This window comes from Primulina eburnea, chromosome 16 (assembly GCF_022965805.1).
Source record: "Primulina eburnea isolate SZY01 chromosome 16, ASM2296580v1, whole genome shotgun sequence".
NCBI classification, from domain to species: domain Eukaryota; kingdom Viridiplantae; phylum Streptophyta; class Magnoliopsida; order Lamiales; family Gesneriaceae; genus Primulina; species Primulina eburnea.
Window position 1 is genome coordinate 5,889,689 of NC_133116.1, and position 23,919 is coordinate 5,913,607.

A 23,919-nucleotide genomic window follows, 5' to 3' on the forward strand; every position below is an offset into this window, starting at 1 on the left:
ATGAATAGCAACTGTAAGTTTCGAGAAATAATAGCTTTCCATTTTTTTTCCTATGAATTTTTTTCCTGTTGAAAGCATAGAATATAACGGTGGTAAAATATGAAAATTATCTTACAAGCATTTTCTTTGCTCCTGGTGTTAAAATAATATATGATTGCCATTGCTTGCCGATTATGAAACCACAACCAGGATACTTTTGACTTTAGAGAACTTTAGAAAACACACTTTCTATTTATAAATTATACGCTAACAGAACATACTAATTAACGATTTTAATTCTTGTTCACCGAAGATTTGGATAACAAGTTATTCCTACCGTGGACGGCTGGACTTGGCTGGTGGAACAAATTGGTCATATACATAATCAGTACCAAGGTTCCAAGTTTTGGACAAGATCTCGGGTTAAAAATTCAATTGTAACAATCTTCTCATTATATTCATAAATAAAGATCAGAGAAATTAGTATCATAGATATATTTTGCTATTCTTTATTTTGGTTTTAATCTCTTACTGAAAAAAATTTACAGAGTAGAAGAAAATATTCTGCCAACTCTTACCACGCATTTGACAAATTCCAAAAATATAAAAACAATCAGATTTTTTTGTAAAATTTCTTCCCAAATTTATCAGATAGTCAAGAGTTTACCAAAATAGGTGAATGTCAACATGTTGCATCAAATATATACGCAACTAATAGTTTAACATATCATATTATAATATATAATTGTGGTAGAGGGTGAATGGAAGTATGTTTCCAGTTTGTAGGAATGGAAAAGATTATTCATTTTGGATCAAAACATAAAATATTTTAAAGATACTTAATTTAATAATATAAAAAGCAAGGCACCAATAATGAAGGGTGAAAATGACCAACCCACCTTGAACGTACATTTTGCAGAACACTGACCCCTATGACCATAAAATATTAGCAAGTCTAAGAGTAGGGAGATATTGGATAATGGACAATGCAACATCCCATATTATTTGCTCTTTATTTGCTTATTTAATTAGATTATCTTGTAAATTAACGTAATAAAATTCGGTTTCTAGCAATAATTTGTTAACGGTTGGTGTTAGTTCATATAATAAAGATGTCTATACCTCTTAAAAAACATATCGGGTTAAGAAAATACACTTATTTGGAGAGTGTTTCTCATAATGCTTGGATTCAAACCAACCGACTGAATCCAAGAAACTGCGAATAAAACTATTACTTTTCTAAGGGTTTAAGGTCCTTTCGCGATTAGTTGTGTCTGTAGGCATAAATTCATTTTAATCCATCATATCTTGATTTAATTGTGTAGACCACACCTTCATTTGGTGAGCATCAATCATTATATCACATCTCTTGATCATGTTCGATCTGGTGCATCCATTTTGAATTAGAGATCCTGATCCCATCTCACATCCTTGGGATGCAACCATAGAGCTAACAATCCATATTTCATTCTTATTTATCTAGATCAATCTTGCTAAATTGATCGTCATCTTATGGTCCTAATTGCACCCATCTTCGAATCATCAACCTCTATATCGCGACCCTTCAAATCGCAATCTAACGGTTTTTAACGTTTTCCATATCACACATCCTAGTGGCACTCAATCACTCGCCACATGTGCACGGACTTTACAGATTGTCACATCACCACCCACAACGTCGTATAATGAAAGGTTTATCAATTCTCCTCACAACGATTTGAAGCGCAAAGAGTGTCATCAATGCATTTTTTGCGAACTTAGCGTACACGTGTTATGCGTGGCTCAACCTCGACCGTGGACATAGGCTCGAGCAAGTGTGCGGACTATCTGGTTGGTGTGTTGTACCTCTCTCACTATCAGTTGGCTTGGCTTGGCTTGGCTTGAACTAAACAATAACGCCACACACATAACTCTATATATATAAGGAAAAAAAAACTCTATATATATAAGGAATATTACATTGGATAGATTTTCCAATAGATGAGATTTCATCGTTTCTTAATAATACAATCTTAATGAGTTTAAAATATCATTCACCTAAAATCGGTTTATAAAAAATTGGTATTCTAAAAATATCTACTTGAAAGGTAGATTTCAATTTTCAAGTCAATTTTGAATTTTATCGGATTAGAACCATTCAAATTAGGACTAAACACCCATTTTTTCCTACACAATTTTCTTGATTTTTCCCCCGAAATAAATTAATTGTGCTCAGATCATTGTTTTCAAATGAAATATGATCAAATATTTGAAAATTTAAGATATTATTAGTGAGAGTTTGAAGGGGGGAAAAAGGATTCAAAAAAATTCTCAGAAGCTCTTACACGTATTCACCAATTTTGTTCTATATTGGAGGACGCATTTATTCTTGATTATGCTATAAACTTAAGATATTATTTCATCCCATCTGCTGCCTAATTGTGTCTCACCTAAAGTCCTTATTGGATAAATCTAATTAATTGATCAATTATGTAAGGTTTGGTGATGAGATCAATGGTTGTTGTTGCTAATGAAACTTTAAAGCTGACAGATAACAAGAGTAAAAGTTGACGCCGGTACTGAATATTATGTCATTAAGAAGAATTTGTTCCGCTTGACTTTGGTGGTTAACAATCTTCTCCTAATATAAAACTTCTCTAGTGATAACGAGTATAAACTCTCTTTCTTTAGGAAGAAAGTGTAGACAAATTGAATGCATAATGTATTCTGAAAAAATTCAGAAAAAATATGCTTCGGAATGGCCTTTGATCATCCATTTAATGTTTTTAATTTTTAATATTCAAGGACAAGTTTCATTAGTGGAGTGTTTTTTAGTCAAAAAATCTGATGAATAACATCAAAATATATCATTCGAAATTCATTTATCCATGAAAAACTAACAGCTCTTCAGACACCTGGGGAACCGCCCAAGCTGCACTTGCGGTGCCAAGGCGCCTATTAGGCGCTTCAGCACCTAACCTGCACACAATGGGGATGGCGTCCCCCACCTAGTCTAATTGTCATCGATACTTACTGATCAATTTTGTTAAGCGAATCTTCAACTATCTTACATTTGAAAAAATATTATTTTTATATTAAAATTATTAATTTTTACTATAAGTATAAATCAAGTCGACAATATTAGTGAGACCAGTTTTAGGAGACTTCCTATGATTCTATCGTATCATTTTAAGGTTAGGATACAATGAGAAAAAAACACACATATAGATTTACACTTATAATTCTATATGTGTAGTAAAATAACAATTTCACCCTCGGACTTGGGAGCTTGACCCACATTTATCCTGGGCTGCTTGTCACTAATAATTAATTAATGGGTTCTTGGAATTTGGTTGCTTCAATAAATCCAACTTGGCATAATATCTGGTTAGATGCACTCCCCACATTTATCACCACATGAAATTTACCTTCGGATTTGGATTCCACTCCATGGTCAAAGTTAAAACTTAAAACTATTTAATTTAACCATTAATTTGGGGATTCTAAAAGACATGCACTATAAATATATGAGATTAAATAATCTGCTAAAGTCGATTTTTAAAATCGTGTTGTATTTTGCTCAAACAAACTTTATTTACAATGAAGTATTTAAAAGTAAACAGATTAAGCATAAAAATACAATAAAACATTCGATTCATTTTTTTTAATCGTTTATCGGAATTACATGCCTTTCATAAGCCATTTGGTATATATATAAATTATATGTTAGTTATTATTAATTATTATTTTTGCGTACGCTAGGGGTGATCGTGTGAATTTATTTTTATAATATAAAATTTTAAGTGTACTAAAAAATATTCTCTTATTTGGATCGTCCATCAAAAAGTATTATTTTTTATGTTAAGAGTATTACTTTTTATTGTGAATATGAGTTATGTTGATCCGTCTCACATATTAAAATCCATGAGACGGTCTCACATAAGACCCACTCATTATGTTTTACATCTTTTTGAAAAGAGTGAGTCTTATGTGAGATCGTCTCACAGATCATAATTTGTGAGATAGGTCAACCCTACATATATTCACAATAAAAAGTAATACTCTTAGCATAAAAAATGATATTTTTTCATGGGTGACCCAAATAAGAGATCTGTCGCACAAATACGATCTGTGAGACCGTCTCACACACGTTTTTGCCTTTTGAAAATACGAGTATCTTGAGAGAAGTATTTTGAAGAAAAAAAATTATATATTTTATAGATCAAAATCAACCACTCTAATAATTTTAATTAATTAAAAGATATCATAAAAATATATTTTTAATAAATTTGTGGTTTACTCATAATTACGTATCTTAATAAAATATTCATTTATTTAATCTATATCATATCAATCTTAACATAAGAAAATATTATATAACAAATATTGCCAAGAGACACAAGTGATAAATGATAATAACATAACATAGATCTATTGATTGCCTAATAGCGTTTGATAACATATGAAAAAATAAATTTTCAATATTTTTAAATAAGCTGCTCAAATCTAAAAAAAATCTTTTCAAAAATAAGATCATGACATCTTTTTTTTAAAAAAATAATTTAAAAAAATTAAAATTAATATAGTACTTATCCTTATATCCTAAATTATTGTCTAATCTAATTTCACAATTTTTGAAATTTTATCATTTGAGATTTTCCTTTTCCATACGATCTTGTTCTAAAAGTTTAGAAAATATTCAACGTAAGATTTGCCAAATAATTATTAAATTCGATGTAAAATCACAATTTTTTTTTTAAAAAAAAACCAACCCTCTTTAAAATTAAGTGGTATGTTTTTCCTAGAAAAAATCGCCCCTCATTAATATTTTTTTTATTATATGAAATCACAATAGTTACTTTTAAATGCATATTAAGTAAATTGCAACCGAACAAAGTAGACTCGTCTCAATAACATTGCTTGTATGTAATATGTTGAATTTATGAAGTTTTTGTGAGATATTTTTGCGAGTCAATTTTATGAGATAGATCTCCTATACAATCCAACTAATCCGAAAATATTATTTTTTATATTAAAAATATTATTATCTTTTACAATGATGAATCAGATCAATTTATCTGACACGTGAGACCGACTCTCAAAATGTTACCTCAAAGAAAAAATGACCAATTTTCACACAGAAACACGTGTATCCGAGAAGACACACAAGCCACAAGCAAAATAAGCTGACACCTCAATTTTTTCCTGTTCCTTGTAAATTACATTCCACCCGAGAAGAGAAAATAAAGGCTTATATAACATCATATTTTCACTCGCGAACTATCTTTTCTCAGCGAAACTCTTTTATTTCTCTCTCTCAAACAGAGATTTCTTCAGAGTTCAAAGAAAACATCCCATCAAGATAACAATTTTTTTAACCTGTTAATCATATCATCGTCTGAAGATATCACCGCAAAAATCGGTTTATCGGATGGATACCCAGTTCAAGATTCTTCCTTTTGATGGAATTGCCACTGTTTATTGGTGATTTTTTCAACTGATGTCACATGGGTTTTGAGGGATCATTGGCCCTTTTGCATGTGAACTACGTTTCTGAGTTTTGTTTCTTGACCTGTTTATGTATCGGATGTACAGCAATATGCTCTGTTGATTGCAGTTCTGTAAATTGTCACTTGATCTTTAGTGTTGAATGAAGAATCGGACTTGTTTTTATTGATCATCTGAAGATCCTTTGACATGTGGATTGTTAAAGATTCGGACTTTTTTATGTGTGGACATGGTTGATTGTGGTGATCACTCTTGTCGAATTGTTATCCGATCATTGTTTATGTTTTCAATTCACTATCTGAATTCCGGTATTGCGAACCTTTGGGCTTTTCCTGATGATGAATGTTTATGATTTTTACCTTTTTCGGTTTTGATCATTCCTTTTTTTTGTGGAATATGCTATATGGAACTTTTGGTGTGCTTCAAGGCACAGTATTCTTTATTTACAGCTGACGTATAATCTGCAAGTAGCCTTTCTTGTGAAGATGCAATTGCTGAGTGTTTGATTGCAAGATACTCTTTGCTTTGATTGTAAGATATGATTTCTTCGATTCTATGGATGGGCTTGCGACTTTAAGATTATGTCATTTTGATTGGTCCACGACATTTTTGCTTGCTTGGTGAACCTACGTTAGTTCTTTAATTAACAACATTTTGTACTGCTGAAGAACACTGAGTAACAATGTTGATGTGTGAATTTACTTGCAATGATCTGGACTTGTTTGCACAATGTAGTTTCGTATTGTTCAATCCAGGTATGTTTTTTTAATGATTTTTGTTGTTTTACTCGCAGGTTTTGATGTGAATTCTCTGATCAACTCATAACTCAAGTATGTTTCACTCCATCAGAATAAATGTTGGTTTTAGGTGAATTGAGCTTGAATTCTAATAATGTGACATAACGGTGATGGATATATGAAAATCTATGCAGGTGCATTTCGTTTTCGGTGAATTCTATTTTCATTTCCCCTAGTAGGGCACTGCAGGAGTAAGTGGTGCCCATGGACGCCTCTACCGGTGGAACCTCGAGTGTTCAATACCACAACATTGCAGAGCAAACAATTGCTTCACTTTCTCCACCTCATGTAACATATCAGAGGCAACAACGCCATTGTTACGGAAATGCGAGCCCTGGGGATTTTCCATTGTCTGCCAACCCTTCCATTGTTCTTCATGTCCTTACCGGCTGTAATTTAGATCCCCAAGATCTTGCGAAACTTGAGGCAAGTGTGTTTTGACTAGATATTCGTATAAGTCACTCGCGTTTGGCGTTCGAATTGATGATGCTTCTGATTATCGTGCTGATTTTTGCAGGTAACATGTTCCTTCTTTAGGCAGCCAGCACACTTTTCCCCCGACCATGAGCTCTCCTTATCAGAGCTTGCAGCTCTTGACATGTGCCAGAAGAGAGCTATTTTTAAACCTATGACATTAGGACAGCGTCAAGATTTGAAACAAAGATTTGGCGGATCGTGGAAACTAGTCTTGAGATACTTGCTGGCTGGAGAATCATGTTATAGGAGGGAGAAGTCACAAGCAATAGCTGGTCCTGGTCACAGCATTGTCGTGACTTCTAAAGGAGCCGTCTATTCATTTGGTTCAAATATCTCAGGACAACTAGGACAAGGAACCACAAATGAGGATGCAAAACCTCACCTAATTAGGTTCCTAATTTACCGTTATTGAAGTTGACATCTGTAACATAGAATATAATAATGTAAGTGTTCCTTTTGTGATGCAGATCCTTGCAAGGCATTCGTATAATTCATGCAGCAGCAGGGGCTGGTCGTACAATGCTAATTAGTGACATGGGACGGGTCTATGCCTCCGGAAAAGATTCATTTGGGGAAGCAGAATATGGGGCTCAAGGAAATAATTTAGTAACTACTCCCAAACTGGTCGAATCTCTGAAAGACATATTTGTCGTGCAAGCTGCTATTGGAAATTTCTTTACTGCCGTGTTATCTAGAGAAGGCAGGGTCTACACATTTTCTTGGGGAATTGAAAACAAACTATGCCATCTAACAGAGCCGAGTGATGTGGAACCACGTCCGTTGTTGGGGACGCTTGAAAATATACCGGTGGTTCAAATTGCAGCCGGATACTGCTACCTTCTTGCTTTGGCTTGTCAACCCTCTGGCATGTTAGTCCCTCATTTTGTTGTTATAAAATTTTGGGGGTGGAGTGAAATATAAATTTATAGAAAAATTACTTGTAAGCTTTCAAACTTTTTATTTTTTGAAGCAACCGGCCTCCCCTTGCCCTGGCTGGATCTGCCCCGGTTAATATTGTACGTCTAATTGTTTCAAGGAAAGAATATAGATAATCCTGGATAGGTTTCGTCATTGCTATTTGAAACTCTCGGCACGTGATTTTAAAAATTATTAGTCTATTGCAGGCGAGAATCGAGGATCACATAAATATCACAATTTTTTTCTTAATAATTTACTCATTTCTCTTTGGTTTCTATTGTAATTGACTTCTCTGATATGGCTTACACTTCTTGGTTGACATATCAGGTCAGTGTACTCCGTGGGTTGTGGATTGGGTGGGAAACTCGGACACGGCTCTAGAACTGATGAGAAACAGCCGAGATTAATTGAACAGTTCCAAAATTTGAATCTTCAGCCTACAGTAGTTGCAGCCGGTGCCTGGCATGCTGCAGTGGTCGGAAAGGATGGAAGAGTTTGCACGTGGGGTTGGGGACGATATGGTTGCTTGGGCCATGGGAATGAAGATTGTGAATCGGTTCCTAAAGTAGTCGAAGCACTAAATAATGTCAAAGCAGTTCATGTCGCCACTGGTGATTATACGACCTTTGTTGTCTCAGATAGTGGCGACGTTTATTCCTTTGGATGTGGAGAATCGTCCAGTCTCGGACATAATACTGTGGCTCCTGATGAGCAGGTTCTTTTCTATACTTCCAATTGATTTGTTGTGATCAAACTGCAGGATAACGATAGGCTAAGACACTCTCTCTATACATATATGTATATATATTATGAATGTAATATTTTACAGTTCATTTTTAATTAGACTTCCCACAAACTCTATTACAATGAGATTTATGTTTAGCCAAATCCAGTTGCGAGGAAACCTCAATATATACTATGCTAACGAGTGAAGATTTTGTTCTGAACGCAGGGAAATCAGCATTCAAACATCTTGAGCCCGGAACTCGTCTCCTCGCTAAAACGTGTGAACGATAAGGTTGTACAGATAAGCCTCACAAATACCATATACTGGAATGCTCATACGTTTGCACTCACGGAATCTGACAAACTATATGCCTTTGGCTCGGGTGACAAAGGACAACTGGGTGTCGAGCTTGTTGCAAACCAAACCGAGAGGTCGAACCCAGAGATGGTCGATATCGATCTCACTTAAGGACTCGTCCCTGGTGCTTATTGAACATCTGTGTTTTATTTATCATTGTTATTCATGTGGATACCATCACACATTGCTGCACTTTCTGTCTATATTTCTATGTCTATTTTATGCTAATAGAAACAAATGATTGTGAAGAAGATAGGAAGGACTTAGGAGCTGCAGAATTATTGACATGTTGGAAATTCTTTAGCTCTTTGCCTCAGCCAGTGAATAATTTTTTTAAAAAAAATATCTGTCAAGGTTGTTTTATGATTTATTTATTTTTTTATATTGATGAAAATTTAAGTTATGCGAAACATTTGAACAGGCAAATTCATTTCCCCCCTTCATCGGTTCTTGGCTCTGATCTCTACAAATCTTGGGTTTATATTGATAAACAAAGAGTCGTAGTGAAGTCCATCTTAGACAAAATATATATTTCTTTGAATATTATTGAAACAAGAACTTGATTGTGTAAAGATATATGATGCGATTTTGTGAACCGGTTCAACACCGGTAGAACGATTTGTGAACGATATCCGGACTGGAACCGTGACTGTTCCCGGTCGCTGATCAGTCCGATTCTGAAAAAACTGCAAATACTACACGCGAAAAAAATTGTTGAACAAATTACTAATTCTGAGAACTTAGCATGGTATCTTTTTAATTCCTAGTCATAAAGAAAATTTGACTGAATTGGTCCTCCCGTCAATTTATGGACTAGAAGTAGTGTTCTAAAAAGTTCGAGTTTAAGCGTCCTTAAGCTTGAAGCTCGAAAAAACGTCTCGTTTCGGAAAAAAGCGGAAAAAAACGGTTAAACGGTATTTTGACTGAATTAAACGTAATTAAGACGTTTAATTAAGTATGATTAAACACCATTAATCGTATTTATTTATTTTTAAATTTTTTATTTTGAATCTATGTCTTTTTATTTTAAAATAATAAATTAAATTTATAATTTAGATATTTATTTTTTAATTTTAGTTATGATTAAGTATATCTGAAAATGTTTTGACAAATATTTAATATTTTTCAATATGGTCTAGTTACAAAAACAAATAAAGATTGTAATATTGAGATTTTTATATTTTAATAAATATGAGAATTAATGCATCAGACTTAAATTTATCGTATTTATGTAATATTTTATCTATTTATTAGTTTGAGATTATTACAATAAAAAACGTTTTTTCATGCTTAAGCATGTGCTAATCTCGCTTACATTTGAAAAACTCGGAGCTCGTCATTCGCGCTTCGAGACGTTTCACGCTTTTTAGAACCTTGACTATAAGTTATATAAAGAGTCACGTACAAGTCACGTGCCAAAAGCCCAAATCAGAATGCCTATTTTCTGTCCAATTTTGTACCTTTTTTTCTTGAAGGGGGACTGAAGTTCTTTTCGCTACATCACACTCGCGAATTTGTTTACCTTGCAATTGGTATTCTTTTAGAAATAATGAGACAACCTTTGGTGGGCCTCGAGAATAGAGAACTGGCCACATTGCTCCCCGGCCCAATTAAAAATTCCACGTCATCAATATATATATATATATATATATGTGTGTGTGTGTGTGTGTGTGTGTGTTTGATATACAATATATATATATATATATATATATATATATATATATATATATATATATATATATATATATATATGTGTGTGTGTGTGTGTGTGTGTGTGAAGTGGACAGGTTCATCAGTAGCCATACCCAAAACCATGTGGGATTTATTTTCCTCCCCTTGCTCCTTGTATAAGTGGCGGACCTACAATTCCTTATTAGGAGGCAAAGATTAAAACTCAAAAAATATTTTATTCCTATGTTAAAGTATGGAATTCAAACTGAACTCGAATCAAAATTACGTAGTTCGCAAGTCATTTGGGGATTTTGGCTTTTTTACTATTTATTTTAGAACAATAATTCGAATACTTCAAACAAACTCGAATTTCAGCTTTAATTCGAGTAATTTTTTTAACATTTTTTTTATATTCGATTTGACTCGATTTGTTTACGCTCTTGGCTCTCCTATTATTACAGATCATTTCATATCCATGTGAACTATTTAGATTATTTTTATTACCAACAATTTCAAAATGACCCCATTAATACATACCATGATAGTGATAATCATTACAGATTTTAAGTCCACTCGAGATTGTAGTAGTTTACAATTCATGGTTTAAATCTTATTCGAATCAAAACTATTTATTGTTAGTCTAATATTCAAACGCAACCTAATATTTAATCGGAATACTTTATTATAATATAGGATTTGATTTAATCCCACTCCAGCTAGAGTGAATCAAATGAATTTCCCGTGACACATTTACTTAAGATGTTTGGCAAAAACTTATTTAAGACGATCTCACGGATCGTATTTTGTGAGACAGATCTTTTATTTGAGTTATTCATTAAAAAATATTAATTTTTATGCTAAGTGTATTAATTTTTATTGTTAATATCGATAGAGTTGACTTATCTCACAGATAAAGATTCGTGAAATCGTCTCGAGACCTACCCTAAAATGTTACCTAAAAAAATGTCGGCACATGGATGTCTTAAATGAATAAGTTGAAATTTTCAAAATGTTCTCTAAATGCACAAGCACAAAATTGATTTCTGTGCGACTTTTTGAGCAGTGAAATGACAAGATGAATTTAATTTAATAAAAAAAATACTAATTTATTGATAAAATAGAAAATATCATTCTTGAAATATTTGAACTTTAAAATAAATATATTTATCAAACGTTATTTTAAATAGGCACGTCATAGTTAATGATTTTGGTATTTGAGTTAAAATTATGTGTTCGATTCTGTAAAGTTAGATGCAATTGTCTATGGGAAGATTGTTAGAGAACAATAATTGATCCGTCGTAAAAAACATCTAAACTAGAGGTTGAATTATTTGAAAATTTAATTGATAACTCGATTTATTATATTTGTATGTACTGAATCATATCCACATGGAAAGATGGACAATTTCAAATCATACAGAGAAAGTAGGGCCTTCATTAAATTCTTCCAATCTATATTCACTCCCTGTATATAAATCCTACCTACACATAGGCTTCTTATTTTCCAAATTTCACCCCATTTTTCACCAAACATGAAAATCCCACTTTTCTTTATTATATTATTATTGAATGCAGCTTCCATATTATCTTCACCAGTTCAAGATCCTGAAATAGGTGTCCAAGAAGTCAATGAGTATGGCCCAAACACATTCTTGAATTCTCAAATTTAGTTGAACATTATGATTTAAGATATTTTAACTTTGGCTTGCTTATGTTTGTTTGTTTTGTTTTTTTTTTTTTCAAATTTTCTGGGATAATGACATGAATTTATTGTAACAAAGTGTGTGCATTTTGCAGGAAAATCAATATATCAAGAAGGAACTTGGGATTTCTCTCATGCAGCACGGGTAACCCGATGGACGACTGCTGGCGTTGTGATCCCGACTGGGAAAAGAACCGCCAGCGTCTCGCGGACTGCGCCATCGGGTTCGGAAAACACTCCATTGGTGGCAGAGATGGCAAGATTTACGTAGTCACGGACTCGGGGGATAATGCAGTGAATCCAAAACCAGGAACTTTACGCTATGGTGTCATCCAAAACGAGCCATTGTGGATCATTTTCGCCCGTGACATGGTGATCAAACTCAAGCAAGAGCTCATGTTAAACTCATTCAAAACCATTGATGGAAGGGGCGCTAGTGTGCACATAGCTGGAGGACCATGCATTACCATACAATTTGTAACAAACATCATCATACATGGATTGAATATACATGATTGCAAGCGAGGGGGGAATGCGTATGTGAGGGATTCACCGGAGCATTATGGATATAGGACCGTGTCCGATGGAGATGGTGTGTCGATATTCGGGGGGAGCCATGTTTGGGTCGACCATTGCTCGTTGTCTAATTGTCGAGATGGCCTGATCGATGCCATCCACGGCTCCACGGCTGTCACGTTGTCGAATAATTACTTGACTCACCATGATAAGGTCATGCTTTTGGGGCATAGTGATAGTTATACACAAGATAAGAACATGCAAGTAACCATTGCCTTCAACCATTTCGGAGAAGGGCTCGTGCAGAGGATGCCAAGGTATATAACAGGGCGATTTTGTGTTTATAGTTGTGAGACATGTATTTCTTAAACAATCATAGACTGTCGAAAATTTTGGTTCGGGCCTAAAGTTTAGGATTGTGTTGTCATGTTTTGCAGATGCAGGCATGGGTATTTTCATGTGGTGAATAATGACTATACACATTGGGAAATGTATGCAATTGGTGGCAGTGCAGATCCTACAATAAACAGCCAAGGCAACAGATTTCTTGCACCAGACAGTGTGGAAAATAAAGAGGTAACAATTTGAAAAAGTCGCCCTTCACCTAAAATTCCTGAGTCGGCACTGCTTAAAAACGGCCTAAAATTTGCATTTTCAGGTGACCAAGCACGAGGATGCACCCGAAAGCAAATGGAAGCACTGGAATTGGAGATCAGAAGGAGACCTTATGCTAAATGGTGCATTCTTCATTCAATCTGGTGCTGGTGCCTCGTCTAATTACGCCAAGGCGTCTAGTTTGAGTGCCAGACCGTCGTCCCTGGTGAGCTCGATAACCGACGGAGCCGGGGCACTCAGCTGCAAGAAAGGCAAATGGTGCTAGCCGCCTTCAGTCCTGTGTCCGGAAGAAAGCGCCCCTTAAAACAAATGGGGTTTCAGAATTTGGACTATTAATTGAATTTCGGAGATGTATCAGTTTCGCTTACTTAACTACCGATTGTGAAAACCTCAGCCTGTCCCCTTCAAAATGACAAAACATTTACGAAATTATATAATATCTTGTGTAAATGTGAGCCCAAAGTGTCACCAAGGACTGGCGAGTTGATCATGCATGGGGCTTTATCAATGAAATATTTCATTAAGAGAAATCATGTTCTTTGTGTTCGGATTCCAATTTAATATTTTGCAATGTCGACGTAACAACTCTCAAATCATCTGTGGATAACTCAAACCATATCTTGGTTTTTGTCACGCAGAAAAATCTTGGAACATATCGAGGTTTAGTCTTGGCTACACCATGTCTATCAGTATTTGCCAAATCAAAACGATATAGTAACGTCGTGAGAACCGATCCAACTACAATCGCAAAACCAACAGTACAAGATCCAGAAAATGTTACCTGCAATCGTATTTAAAAGGTTTCATTGGTCCGTTAATCATGCATCTGACTCATATACTTTCCATGTTAAAAACTCTGAGACAATGGCAGAACCAAAAATTTAATACGTAAAGAACTAAACTAAAAGTTACAAATCACTGAAACATCACATCTTTCTCCTTACTGCTTTGAACTATATGGTTCCAATCTCGCATAAAGTTATTATTCAAGAAATTATTAGGCAAAGGAACAGTTTTTGACACACTAGGGAGTCTCCCTCACATGGAGAATGAGCGGTCAATAATCAACTGAACAAAAGGCAAAAGCTAAAAAGCACTTGGGCCACACCACAACTTCAGAAGGACCATGTTAAAATTTGTGGATTGAATGCCATCCATCAGTAACTGCACATTTGACAAAATTTGCATGAAACTTCAATGTACGTCAGATCTGGTTCTCAGAACTAGAAAAAGTTAAAAGCCATATTGTCTTTACTCCTCAACTATCCCTTAATCTAACACAGTGCCATGTAATTCTCTCTTAACATGTAATCAGGGTGGACTCAGGATTCTTATGTTCCGGCCCCGGGGGAGAAATAATACTAGTTGATACCAAATTTTCTAATGTAATGATGACCTGATTACCGGCATGCGTTTTATCAGAAGACACGAGACAAATATCTGATCAATGTATGAGTTATCGGAAGGATGTTTCAACGAGTTGGAAGGGATCCAAGGAGCCATAAATGTAAACCACCAACCCTTTATTTATGACAACATGCAGGTGGCACGGGCACAGGGTTTGCCCACTTAGCCAATAATAGGATATCAAGATTCAAGAATTCGAGCCTCCATTGACATTTACTGTAAGTAAAGTAATAATACATGCAACATGTGATTGATGTGTCAGCGTGCACAGACCGTAGTATATGAGATGAATAAAGTGATCCGTTATAGCATATAAGTTGTCTCCATTTAACAGTAGGGTCAAGAGCAATCCAAGCTTCGTATGAATGGAATATCCCCCTCCCAATGACCTTTTAGACACGAATCCATAATGCATTGTCCCATTTCAGGAAAAGATGAATATATTTTTTATTATTCCTTGATCTCGTATTTGTTTAGGTTTACTTGGATCAATAGATTCAGGTACGTAGCCAGAAAATATTTTAATCTTGAGCTTTGGGAGAAACATATTTTGGAAAAGTATTGAGATGGGAACAAACCTGACCTATGAGCCAACGAAGGTTGTGGAGGGAACAACAGGTTTCACTTGAAATTTCCAACCAGTAAGAGATTAACAGCTCTCATCCTCTTGTTTCCATTTTGGGGGACGTCCGTGAAACAAAACTTCTGAAAATAGGCTAAAAATTGAAAATGCAATGGCTAAAATTTAAAAAAAAAAAAAAGAAAGAAAGAAAACTCAATCAATTTTCCTCACTAGGGCCAAAAAATGTAGACTGGGTTGGAGCCACCCCAACCATTGCTTGATGGATTTGATATGATGGATTTCAAAGCCGATAATTTTAAATTTCTTGATTTGCTTGAAGAACAAAATTAAAGTGGATTTCAAATATATTTACAGTTTTAACGGTAATTATGATGAAACTAAAAGATAATTATCATTTAAAATTCATCCACAAATCATTCTTTAAATCAAATCCAATAATTCAAGCAACGTTTTTAGAATCAAACCTGCAGCCAGAAAATTATGATTATTTGAATTTTTAACTTTGCTAAAAATATTATTTTAGTAGTATTAAAGTTTATTTGATTTTTTAAACTTTGTTCAAAAAATTATTATTTATATACACATTTAATATTTTTTGAATTTAAAATATATCTTTTCTATATTATATTATTATTTTAAATGATATAAATCGATTGAATCCAAGTGCTACCTTAACGTTGTCGAGCTTTAAATTTCGTTTTCTTCACCTTTTTGCGACACGAGTTTGAATGTATGAATCAGTTTACGGCTTTATATTTCGTAAGCTATAAAATTTGCTAATCCCTTTCAGCCTTGCAATGCAATCGCGGAAATTTTAATATTCACCAGTTCTCTAGCAAGGAACCAGTGACCTAAGGTGGCAATTCATCTTATTTTGGTAAATTTTAAACTGAAAAGTTTATTTAACAGATTTTTAGTGTTTTTAAAATGATGTAAAGTGCAGATTTTCAGATTTTAAATGAGATATAATTTTACTAAAAAGTGGATAATATTTGATAAGAAAAAATCGAGAATATCTTCCTACGCAAACACGGTAGACAGAAAACGACAGCCTCCGAGCATGTAGTGTATTGGTACCACCGATACCTTGTATATAAAGTTGTCCCAAAAAACACGAAGCACATATGAAGGTTGTCGCCCAAAATAATGTGCTATGACATGCATCATATGTAGCACATTTGGGGAAAAGAAACTTGAGAATTTCATAACAATCTTGAGGCAGATTCTTCAAACCGCACAAAACGATCCATCTAACTTCAGTAAAATTCAACACAAGAGCGACTGAATAATGAATCTAATGCTAAATACTAACCATTCAGCAAACACTGATATACCAGTGATGACCAACCATACAGACAGCAAAATTGTTGCATCAAGTACCTTGACAAATAAAATCAATAATCAGACGGCGAGATGACATCATCAATTTTTAGGATCATCTTGACAACTTGAGTGGCTAGGAGAATCTGCTGTTGTTTTCCGATGAGAGTCTCAAATACATTTTGTTCTAGCATATTGTTTGTGCCAACATCATTGCAATCGATGCCACAGTAATCGTTGTTCTCCTGCGGGAAGTATTTCATAAATTACTTTGCACGTAAATGACTCATTGGCTAATTTGGGTACGGGGGTGCTCAGTCACCACTTACAAAGAGAAGGAAAAACCCCAATAGGCGATGGTCAACATTACCTTGATTTGCTGAGATTTGACAGCCGATAATGTTTCTATAGGCTGTAGACCACTGTTTTCTGCCAGTGCCATGGGGATAGCATCTAATGCATCTGCAAATGCTCTTATGGCATACTGGAGAACCCAACGTGAAAAATTTCAGCTTAGAAGATGCAAGTAACGTGAAACGAAAAGACTTAATGCTAACTTCTACAACTCACCTGCTCAACTCCGGGGTATTTGTCAGCAGCAGTTTCCACGGCAATTGAACAAGAAATCTCAGCAGATCCACCACCATACACAATGGAATTGTTACGAATCAGATTCCGTGCAACGCACAATGCATCATGAAGACTGCGTTTTGTTTCCTCTATCATCATCTTATTACCTAATACAGCATAAAGAAAAAATATATCATCTCGATTTCTGAACTAAAACTTACTAAAAGTAGCTAAACTAAATAAAGGTGAAAAACAATAACTTACACAATAGTATTGACATAATAGAAAAACAATAACTCACACAACAGTATTGACATAAAATATATAGAGCAGATAGCAAAAAAGAAAGAACCCACAAAAGAGGAATAAACAACCCACCACCACGGATAAATATGGTTACAGCCCTAGAATTTGCGCAGTGCTCAATGTAGATCATCCGATCTTTGGTGGTGCCAAACGCTTTTTCTCGGACCAAACCAGCCTGCCATGATAATCAATTGGAAGATAAGTATAGAGAAATGAGATGCAATAGCTTTCAAACTGAGGACCTTACAGGTGTTGTCAAAATCAAGAATAAAGAGACAGGTAGAAGCAATTACTGTGCCTAGTTTCTCTGGTGTCAATTCCTGAAACCTTGGCACAATTCTCCCACCTGCGCCAAAGTTAAGAAACGTTGGCAATTATAAATCACAATATGACAAAAATCAACTTCGAACTAGAAGAACAGCAAAACTGAAACAAACCTGTGGCTATGGCAATTAATTCTAACTCTACACCACCAACCCATCTGACAGCAGGTAAATTTCTGTTCATTAATAAGTGGTTTGCCTCATCATCGAAACCCCATTGGCAAATGACCAAGGTAGCTCCAACATCCTGCAATCAAGTGAGTTCCATCAAGGTACGTCATGCTTTATTTTCACTTACTCAGTCCAACAAAATAAAAAGGAAAGGAGGGAGGGAGGGGATAATCAGGTAGTGTGTCTCCAGTCCTTGTACAATATGCAGGACAACATTCTCTTTATATACAAACATAGAGAAATCCCACACATTAGCTACTTCCAATGACATATTCATCAAACAATCCCAAATTAACTGAACATAGTCAGGTTACCTTGCATTTTTTAACCATATCATCAAAATACTTTTGCTCTTGATGACGTAATGTTTGGAATTTTTCCACACTGTCAATATCAACCTTATGCTTAGTCTTTGGCTTAGGAGGCTCAAAGGGGCAAGTCAAAATGGCAATTTTTGCATCTTCAATTTGTTTTGGCATCTGAGGGTGACTCATATCTTTGTCCACAATGATCCCATAAATTAATTCAGTGTCCTCCAACTTTCCACCGACTTTCCCTCCACTATTAATCAAGTCTAGATTGACATCCTTCCTCTCTAAATCAGCAACAGCGAGAACTGCTTTAACAGCAATCTCTGCCAAGCTACGCTTGCACCTATTCACACTGCAAAGCAAAGTTGGAAATGATACAACATAAATAATGCAGAAGCACTAGATACTTGAATCATAGCTACACTAAAAAATAATAATAAATCAAGGGTTAAATTCAAAGAGCTGTATCAAAAAGTTTGGAATATATGGGCAAACAAACAACTGAAAAGCAGGGATAACGTGAGATTGGAAGATAATGATGCATCGAAACACCAAGAACACTATAAGACATACTCATAAAGAAGTATGATCCGAATTCCAAGATTTGGTATAACAAATGGCACTTACATCTTGGAGGATAAAGTTGTCATACAAGTTTGAACAAGAGGTTCTACATGATACAACATAAATAATGCAGAAGCACTAGATACTTGAATCATAGCTACACTAAAAAATAATAATAAATCAAGGGTTAAATTTCAAATAGTCTACACCAGCCCCACCACCCGCTTCCCAAAATCCCATAAAATGTGAAGTAAAAGCACACAATAAAAGAAACAAAAACAATATACACAAAAATTATAAATTTAATCATCTAAAATGTTGCAATGGCGAAAAATTGTTGATACTAAAATTGACTTTCTCTTGACAATGTTATCGCAGGCGTGAGATTTCAAAAGAACTTGAAGTATACAAAAATCAAAGAAAATTCAGAAAAATGTGAAAGACGACAATAGGGATCAAAGTGAAACACTTGAGTAGATTGTAAGATACACCATGGCTCATAGATACCAGTAGTTAATTACTAGAATGAACGTGAACAGACATAAAATACATCTAGGAACTCAAAACAATCTTTGCTTCATGATTGATACTAACGTCAAGTATGATATGTAAGACTTACTGTCATACAGAGCTGTATCAAAAAGTTTGGAATATATGGGCAAATAAACAACTGAAAAGCAGGGATAACGTGAGATTGGAAGATAATGATGCATCGAAACACCAAGAACACTATAAGACATACTCATAAAGAAGTATGATCCGAATTCCAAGATTTGGTATAACAAATGGCACTTACATCTTGGAGGATAAAGTTGTCATACAAGTTTGAACAAGAGGTTCTACATGTGTCGCACTGAATTCAAATTTATGGGCAATATGCTCCAAATGTTCAAAAGCAATCCTTGAAGCCATTTCATATCCTTCTGCAATTCGTATAGGATGTATTCCACGCTCCAATAGTTTCTCAGCTTGTTCTAGAAGGGCACCAGCCATGACCACAACTCCAGTTGTTCCGTCACCAATCTCGTAGTCTTGACTTCGTGACAATTCAACCATCAGCTTAGCAATTTGGCTATCAACATCCATCTGCTCCAAGATTGTCGCACCGTCATTTGCTACATCAAATCATACAGTAAAAAAATTGAGCACTTTTTATCCAAAAATTCTCAGTTTACATCACATGTTCAAAAACTAAATCATGGAAGAATTTCAATTTTAGATTTTTCCTGATAGTAATAAGAGTGACTGGAATTCCTGTTCCCTTTCTACATCTCCATTTAATATGGAAGGAGACACCCATTCAGTAATTCCAAAGTATCGAGTAAAACATTTAGATGTAGCATATTTCTAGTTATAACACGGCAAAAACACCAATCGAAGTGCACTATCAAAAACTGAGATTGCTGTTGTGGTATAAAATAAGATTAGTACTTTAATCAATTTTCCTAGCACATGGAAAATATAGAGTACTCCAAGGGCCCTCAAATGCACAGTACAATCGAAAAACTCCCCTTAACCGTAATTATAAAATACCACACTCTAATTTAACAAATATCTATAAATTAGACTAATAACGTTGCACATATATTCACAGTCGCACATATGACGCCTAAACCAATTCCCAGATCAAATTTTTTTCGCGTTAAAAACACTCAAATGACATAACAGTTCATCACTGAGCTCCAATAATCAGAAAAAGAGGAAGTACAGAAAAAAAACAGTACGGAACTATCAACTCAAACTTTGCCAGTAACCAGAAGGAAATCTACTACAAAAACATGGACACGATATCGCCAAATATCAACACGAGAACAGCACACTTACTGATTGTGACGTCACCATCGGGACCCTGGAGCATCTTATCCATGCCTTTGGGTCCAAGCGAGGTTCGTAGTATCCGAGCTACCGCTTTACCGGAGGCAATATTCGATTTCTGCGCATCGATGCCTCGCAACCTGGTCTTCTGATCCTGCTCCCTCAGTATGATGAACGGCCGGCCAAATTCATCGAACGCCAACGCCATATTCGGGCCGGATCTTTGAATTTGGAAATGAATGTGTGGAGGGAGCAAGTGAACTCACGAAAGAAATCTGCCCTAGTGAGTGGCACTATTGTAATTCCTAAGTAGGTGTAGGTTCTCTCCGGTTTCAAGGTTCAAGTTTTATCCAATTTGAGACAAATTGCTTGTTTGGGAATTTTTTTTTTTTTTTTTATTACAACTCACGCATGGGAGGGAGATCGAACCCAGGGTGGGAGGCCAGCTAATCCGACGGGTGAGACCATTGGGCTAGAAGCCCGGTCTCGCTTGTTTGGGAATTCAATGTGCCTAAAAGTGTTGTTGAATCAATAGTGCACGTGGGCTTGCTTTGAGTCTAAAATCGTGTGAGTCTCATGTGAGACCGTATATGTGATACGGGTCAATCCTACTCATATTCATAATAAAAAGTAATATTTTTAGCATAAAAAGTAATACTTTTTCATAAGTGACTCAAATAAGAGATCTGTCTCACAAATACGATCAGTGAAACCGTCTCACACAAGTTTTTGTCCTAAAATAGATTGATTTGTCAAGCTTTGTGAGGATTATTCAACGAGGAAAAAAATTATAGTCAAAATTAAAAATGTTTTCTACGAAGGTTCGTCTTAATTTCGTTTAATCTTGAAAAACTTGAAACTCGAAATCCATGCTTTGACGCACTTCGAGCTTTTTAGAACACGATATTGAGTATATAGTTCTACTTCTTTGATTCATTCTTTAGAACCCCTAAATTAAATGTTAGTGACTTGTTTGTATCCTGTTGTAATCCTTCTAAACATTTCCAAATTTCTCATATACAAAACTTTATATACAGATTGTCATCCCAAAAACTCCAACATGTTAAAAAGTAATATTTTTTCCATCAACTAATTGTTCTATATTTTTTTTAAAATGACAATTATTTAGCTATAAATAAAACGTCCACTACTCGTTTTTTCTTTAAAATGTAATAAAAAAAATTCATTTAAGCACTCGGCCAAAAGTATACATAAACATATTTTTAAAGTAATTTTACATTATGTAAAATAAATCAACCAATCTATTATTTGAAAATCCAAAAGAACTCAATTCAAAATGTAAAATCAAAACTGTCAACCAAAACCTAAAACTAGTATTTTCAAAATAAAGCATAAACTCTTAAATTCTATCAAACCACTCAAAGAATCATAAATCATAAAATCTTTAAAGTAAATTTAAATCATAAATGTAAATTTTTTCACGGAAAATTAGCGACGGTCATCGGGTTACGTGCACCACCAGTCCAGCTAGTTCAACCATGAAGTCCCCCATCAATATCATGTTCACCTGCATCGATCACACCTAATAAGTCTAATGACTCGGTAAACCTTAACTATGATAGCAAGTAATATATATACATCACAAGCAACATTGAAAATACATTTAGGAAAATAGCTTTTCGTGAACTTAAACGTAAACATTTTTCCTTTTGTCATATCATATTTCATTTCGTCATATACGTATATGTTTTCCTTTTTATTGAATTCAGATCCTAAATTGTGACTTTCGTATTAGTTGTAGGTCGATAGATCCATCTACGTATTAACACGGCATCGGACGACAGAGACATCAACGACACTCTCACCCGTCAACTGAGCATTAGCCTTACATATTATTGTATCATCGTATCATCATATTAGTTACAATCAATTCACATCCTTCAACCTTTCATATTTCTATCACTTATAGAAATTTATGCATACAAATCATTTTTCTTTTAAAACAAACATGCAACATGTCTTTTAGCATTAAAGTTTCATCATAAAATTCATAAACATTTTAACATTCATTACAGCAATTCAGGACACTGTCAGGACGTATAACAATTTTTCAGGTGTAAAATGACCGTTTTGCCCATGAAACCCTAACTTTCCCATTTATCCTTAGACCTCAAAACGACGACCCGAATCCATCTGAACTTAACATGAAACCTTAAAATATACCCGTAAATATTTCTTAGATGTAAACTTAAGCTCCTCGACTAATTTTCAATTTATTTTTAAAACTTAAACATACATCCTGATTTTAACCCGAATCGATTCAAAACTTAACCAAACTTGAACCATAACTTATTAACACCTAAACATACCATATGCAACCCAAATCATGCCATTTAAAACCCATAGAAAAGCCTAAACAACTACTGAAATTTTCTGCACAAAAACTCTACACCCTAGCTTTAACAACCCATGAGTTCCTTCAAGCCTAGCTCTTAACCATCATGTTCAGACCCTAGTCGATCCAACCAGACCTTGGATAACTCTCCTAGGACCTTGACCGAGCCCTTAGACCCTTCCTAGACTAGCTCTACAGCCCATGAAAGCACAGCCCTAAACCACCTCGCTATTAACCATCATGCACCACATATTCACGTTTCCGCCCTAGCCTTCACACCAGCCTTCCCTCAACCTATCTAGGACCCTAACGCAACCCCTTAGGAGCCCTGGGCTTGCCTTAACAGCAGCCCACAGCCTATGTCCTTCTAGAACTCTAATTCGAAAACCCTAGTTCCTTAAAACCCAAATTTTCGTACAATATTTTTTCCATACATGTACAACCCTTAAACATGTAAGGACCCTTAAACATGTTGAAAAACGTCCATTCCCATAGCCTTACCATAGCAGCCCCTTTGTGCATGATAAACAAGAGTTTAAAAGATGAAAACTCTAGTTTTATCATGTTTATGTCATAAAACAAAAATAAAATAAGTGTATCATGTTTTTCATTCAATCGTGTATCAAAACATATAATATGTTGCGAAAGATGAGTGAAGAAAAATTAAGGCGTGCCTTTGCGTATTTCACCACGAAAAACAACTTGCAATGCGAAGACGTTGGTGGAGAGACGAGGGAAGAAGCTTGCTGAATTTCCTTCAAACCTTGCATGAATCCCTCTTGAACATGTGTGTGTGTGTTTTACACTACAAGAATTGGGTTCCAGATGCACGCTGTAAAGTTGAAAGTCGTCTTAAGTTTGACACTATTGGCGCGTGCGGATTTACGCTGCGGTTTAGTCTAATAACGGCTGTCAGAAGTATGCTGTTGAGTTAAACTATTGGCGGC

The 23,919-nt window shown here is 35.0% G+C and overlaps 3 protein-coding genes across 3 annotated transcripts; 2 read left to right on the forward strand and 1 right to left on the reverse strand.

Moving 5' to 3' along the window:
• The first annotated feature begins 5,233 nt into the window (after positions 1–5,233).
• LOC140817553 (ultraviolet-B receptor UVR8-like) lies at positions 5,234–9,045 on the forward strand. Its single transcript, XM_073177305.1, has 7 exons — positions 5,234–5,442; positions 6,260–6,296; positions 6,398–6,689; positions 6,781–7,130; positions 7,208–7,609; positions 7,986–8,373; positions 8,611–9,045. The coding sequence occupies exons 3-7, from the start codon at positions 6,468–6,470 to the stop codon at positions 8,851–8,853; spliced, it is 1,605 nt and encodes a 534-aa protein (XP_073033406.1). The 5' UTR covers positions 5,234–5,442; positions 6,260–6,296; positions 6,398–6,467; the 3' UTR covers positions 8,854–9,045.
• Positions 9,046–11,916: 2,871 nt separating this feature from the next.
• Positions 11,917–13,739, forward strand: LOC140817554 (probable pectate lyase 5). The gene is made up of 4 exons (XM_073177306.1): positions 11,917–12,046; positions 12,211–12,948; positions 13,069–13,207; positions 13,290–13,739. Exons 1-4 carry the CDS (start codon positions 11,946–11,948, stop codon positions 13,509–13,511), a joined length of 1,200 nt encoding a protein of 399 aa, XP_073033407.1. The 5' UTR covers positions 11,917–11,945; the 3' UTR covers positions 13,512–13,739.
• Positions 13,740–16,419: 2,680 nt separating this feature from the next.
• Positions 16,420–20,936, reverse strand: LOC140816554 (T-complex protein 1 subunit epsilon). The gene is made up of 9 exons (XM_073175897.1): positions 20,626–20,936; positions 19,598–19,916; positions 18,241–18,589; positions 17,870–18,002; positions 17,726–17,778; positions 17,505–17,607; positions 17,127–17,293; positions 16,927–17,040; positions 16,420–16,801 (listed from the first exon to the last, which is right to left on the reverse strand). The coding sequence occupies exons 1-9, from the start codon at positions 20,822–20,824 to the stop codon at positions 16,631–16,633; spliced, it is 1,608 nt and encodes a 535-aa protein (XP_073031998.1). The 5' UTR covers positions 20,825–20,936; the 3' UTR covers positions 16,420–16,630.
• Between the last annotated feature and the right edge of the window lie 2,983 nt (positions 20,937–23,919).

Bases quoted from the DNA above. Each gene is read 5' to 3' on its own strand.
- LOC140817553 (XM_073177305.1), top strand. From the start codon at position 6,468: ATGGACGCCTCTACCGGTGGAACCTCGAGTGTTCAATACCACAACATT. The intron at 6,690-6,780 runs GCAAGTGTGTTT...TGATTTTTGCAG, and splicing joins AAGATCTTGCGAAACTTGAG to GTAACATGTTCCTTCTTTAG. The intron at 8,374-8,610 runs GTTCTTTTCTAT...TTCTGAACGCAG, and splicing joins CTGTGGCTCCTGATGAGCAG to GGAAATCAGCATTCAAACAT.
- LOC140817554 (XM_073177306.1), top strand. From the start codon at position 11,946: ATGAAAATCCCACTTTTCTTTATTATATTATTATTGAATGCAGCTTCC. The intron at 12,047-12,210 runs GTATGGCCCAAA...TGCATTTTGCAG, and splicing joins GGTGTCCAAGAAGTCAATGA to GAAAATCAATATATCAAGAA. The intron at 13,208-13,289 runs GTAACAATTTGA...TTGCATTTTCAG, and splicing joins ACAGTGTGGAAAATAAAGAG to GTGACCAAGCACGAGGATGC.
- LOC140816554 (XM_073175897.1), bottom strand. From the start codon at position 20,824: ATGGCGTTGGCGTTCGATGAATTTGGCCGGCCGTTCATCATACTGAGG. The intron at 18,590-19,597 runs GTAAGTGCCATT...TTTGCTTTGCAG, and splicing joins ACAACTTTATCCTCCAAGAT to TGTGAATAGGTGCAAGCGTA. The intron at 17,294-17,504 runs GTGGGTTGTTTA...ATGCTGTATTAG, and splicing joins AACCATATTTATCCGTGGTG to GTAATAAGATGATGATAGAG.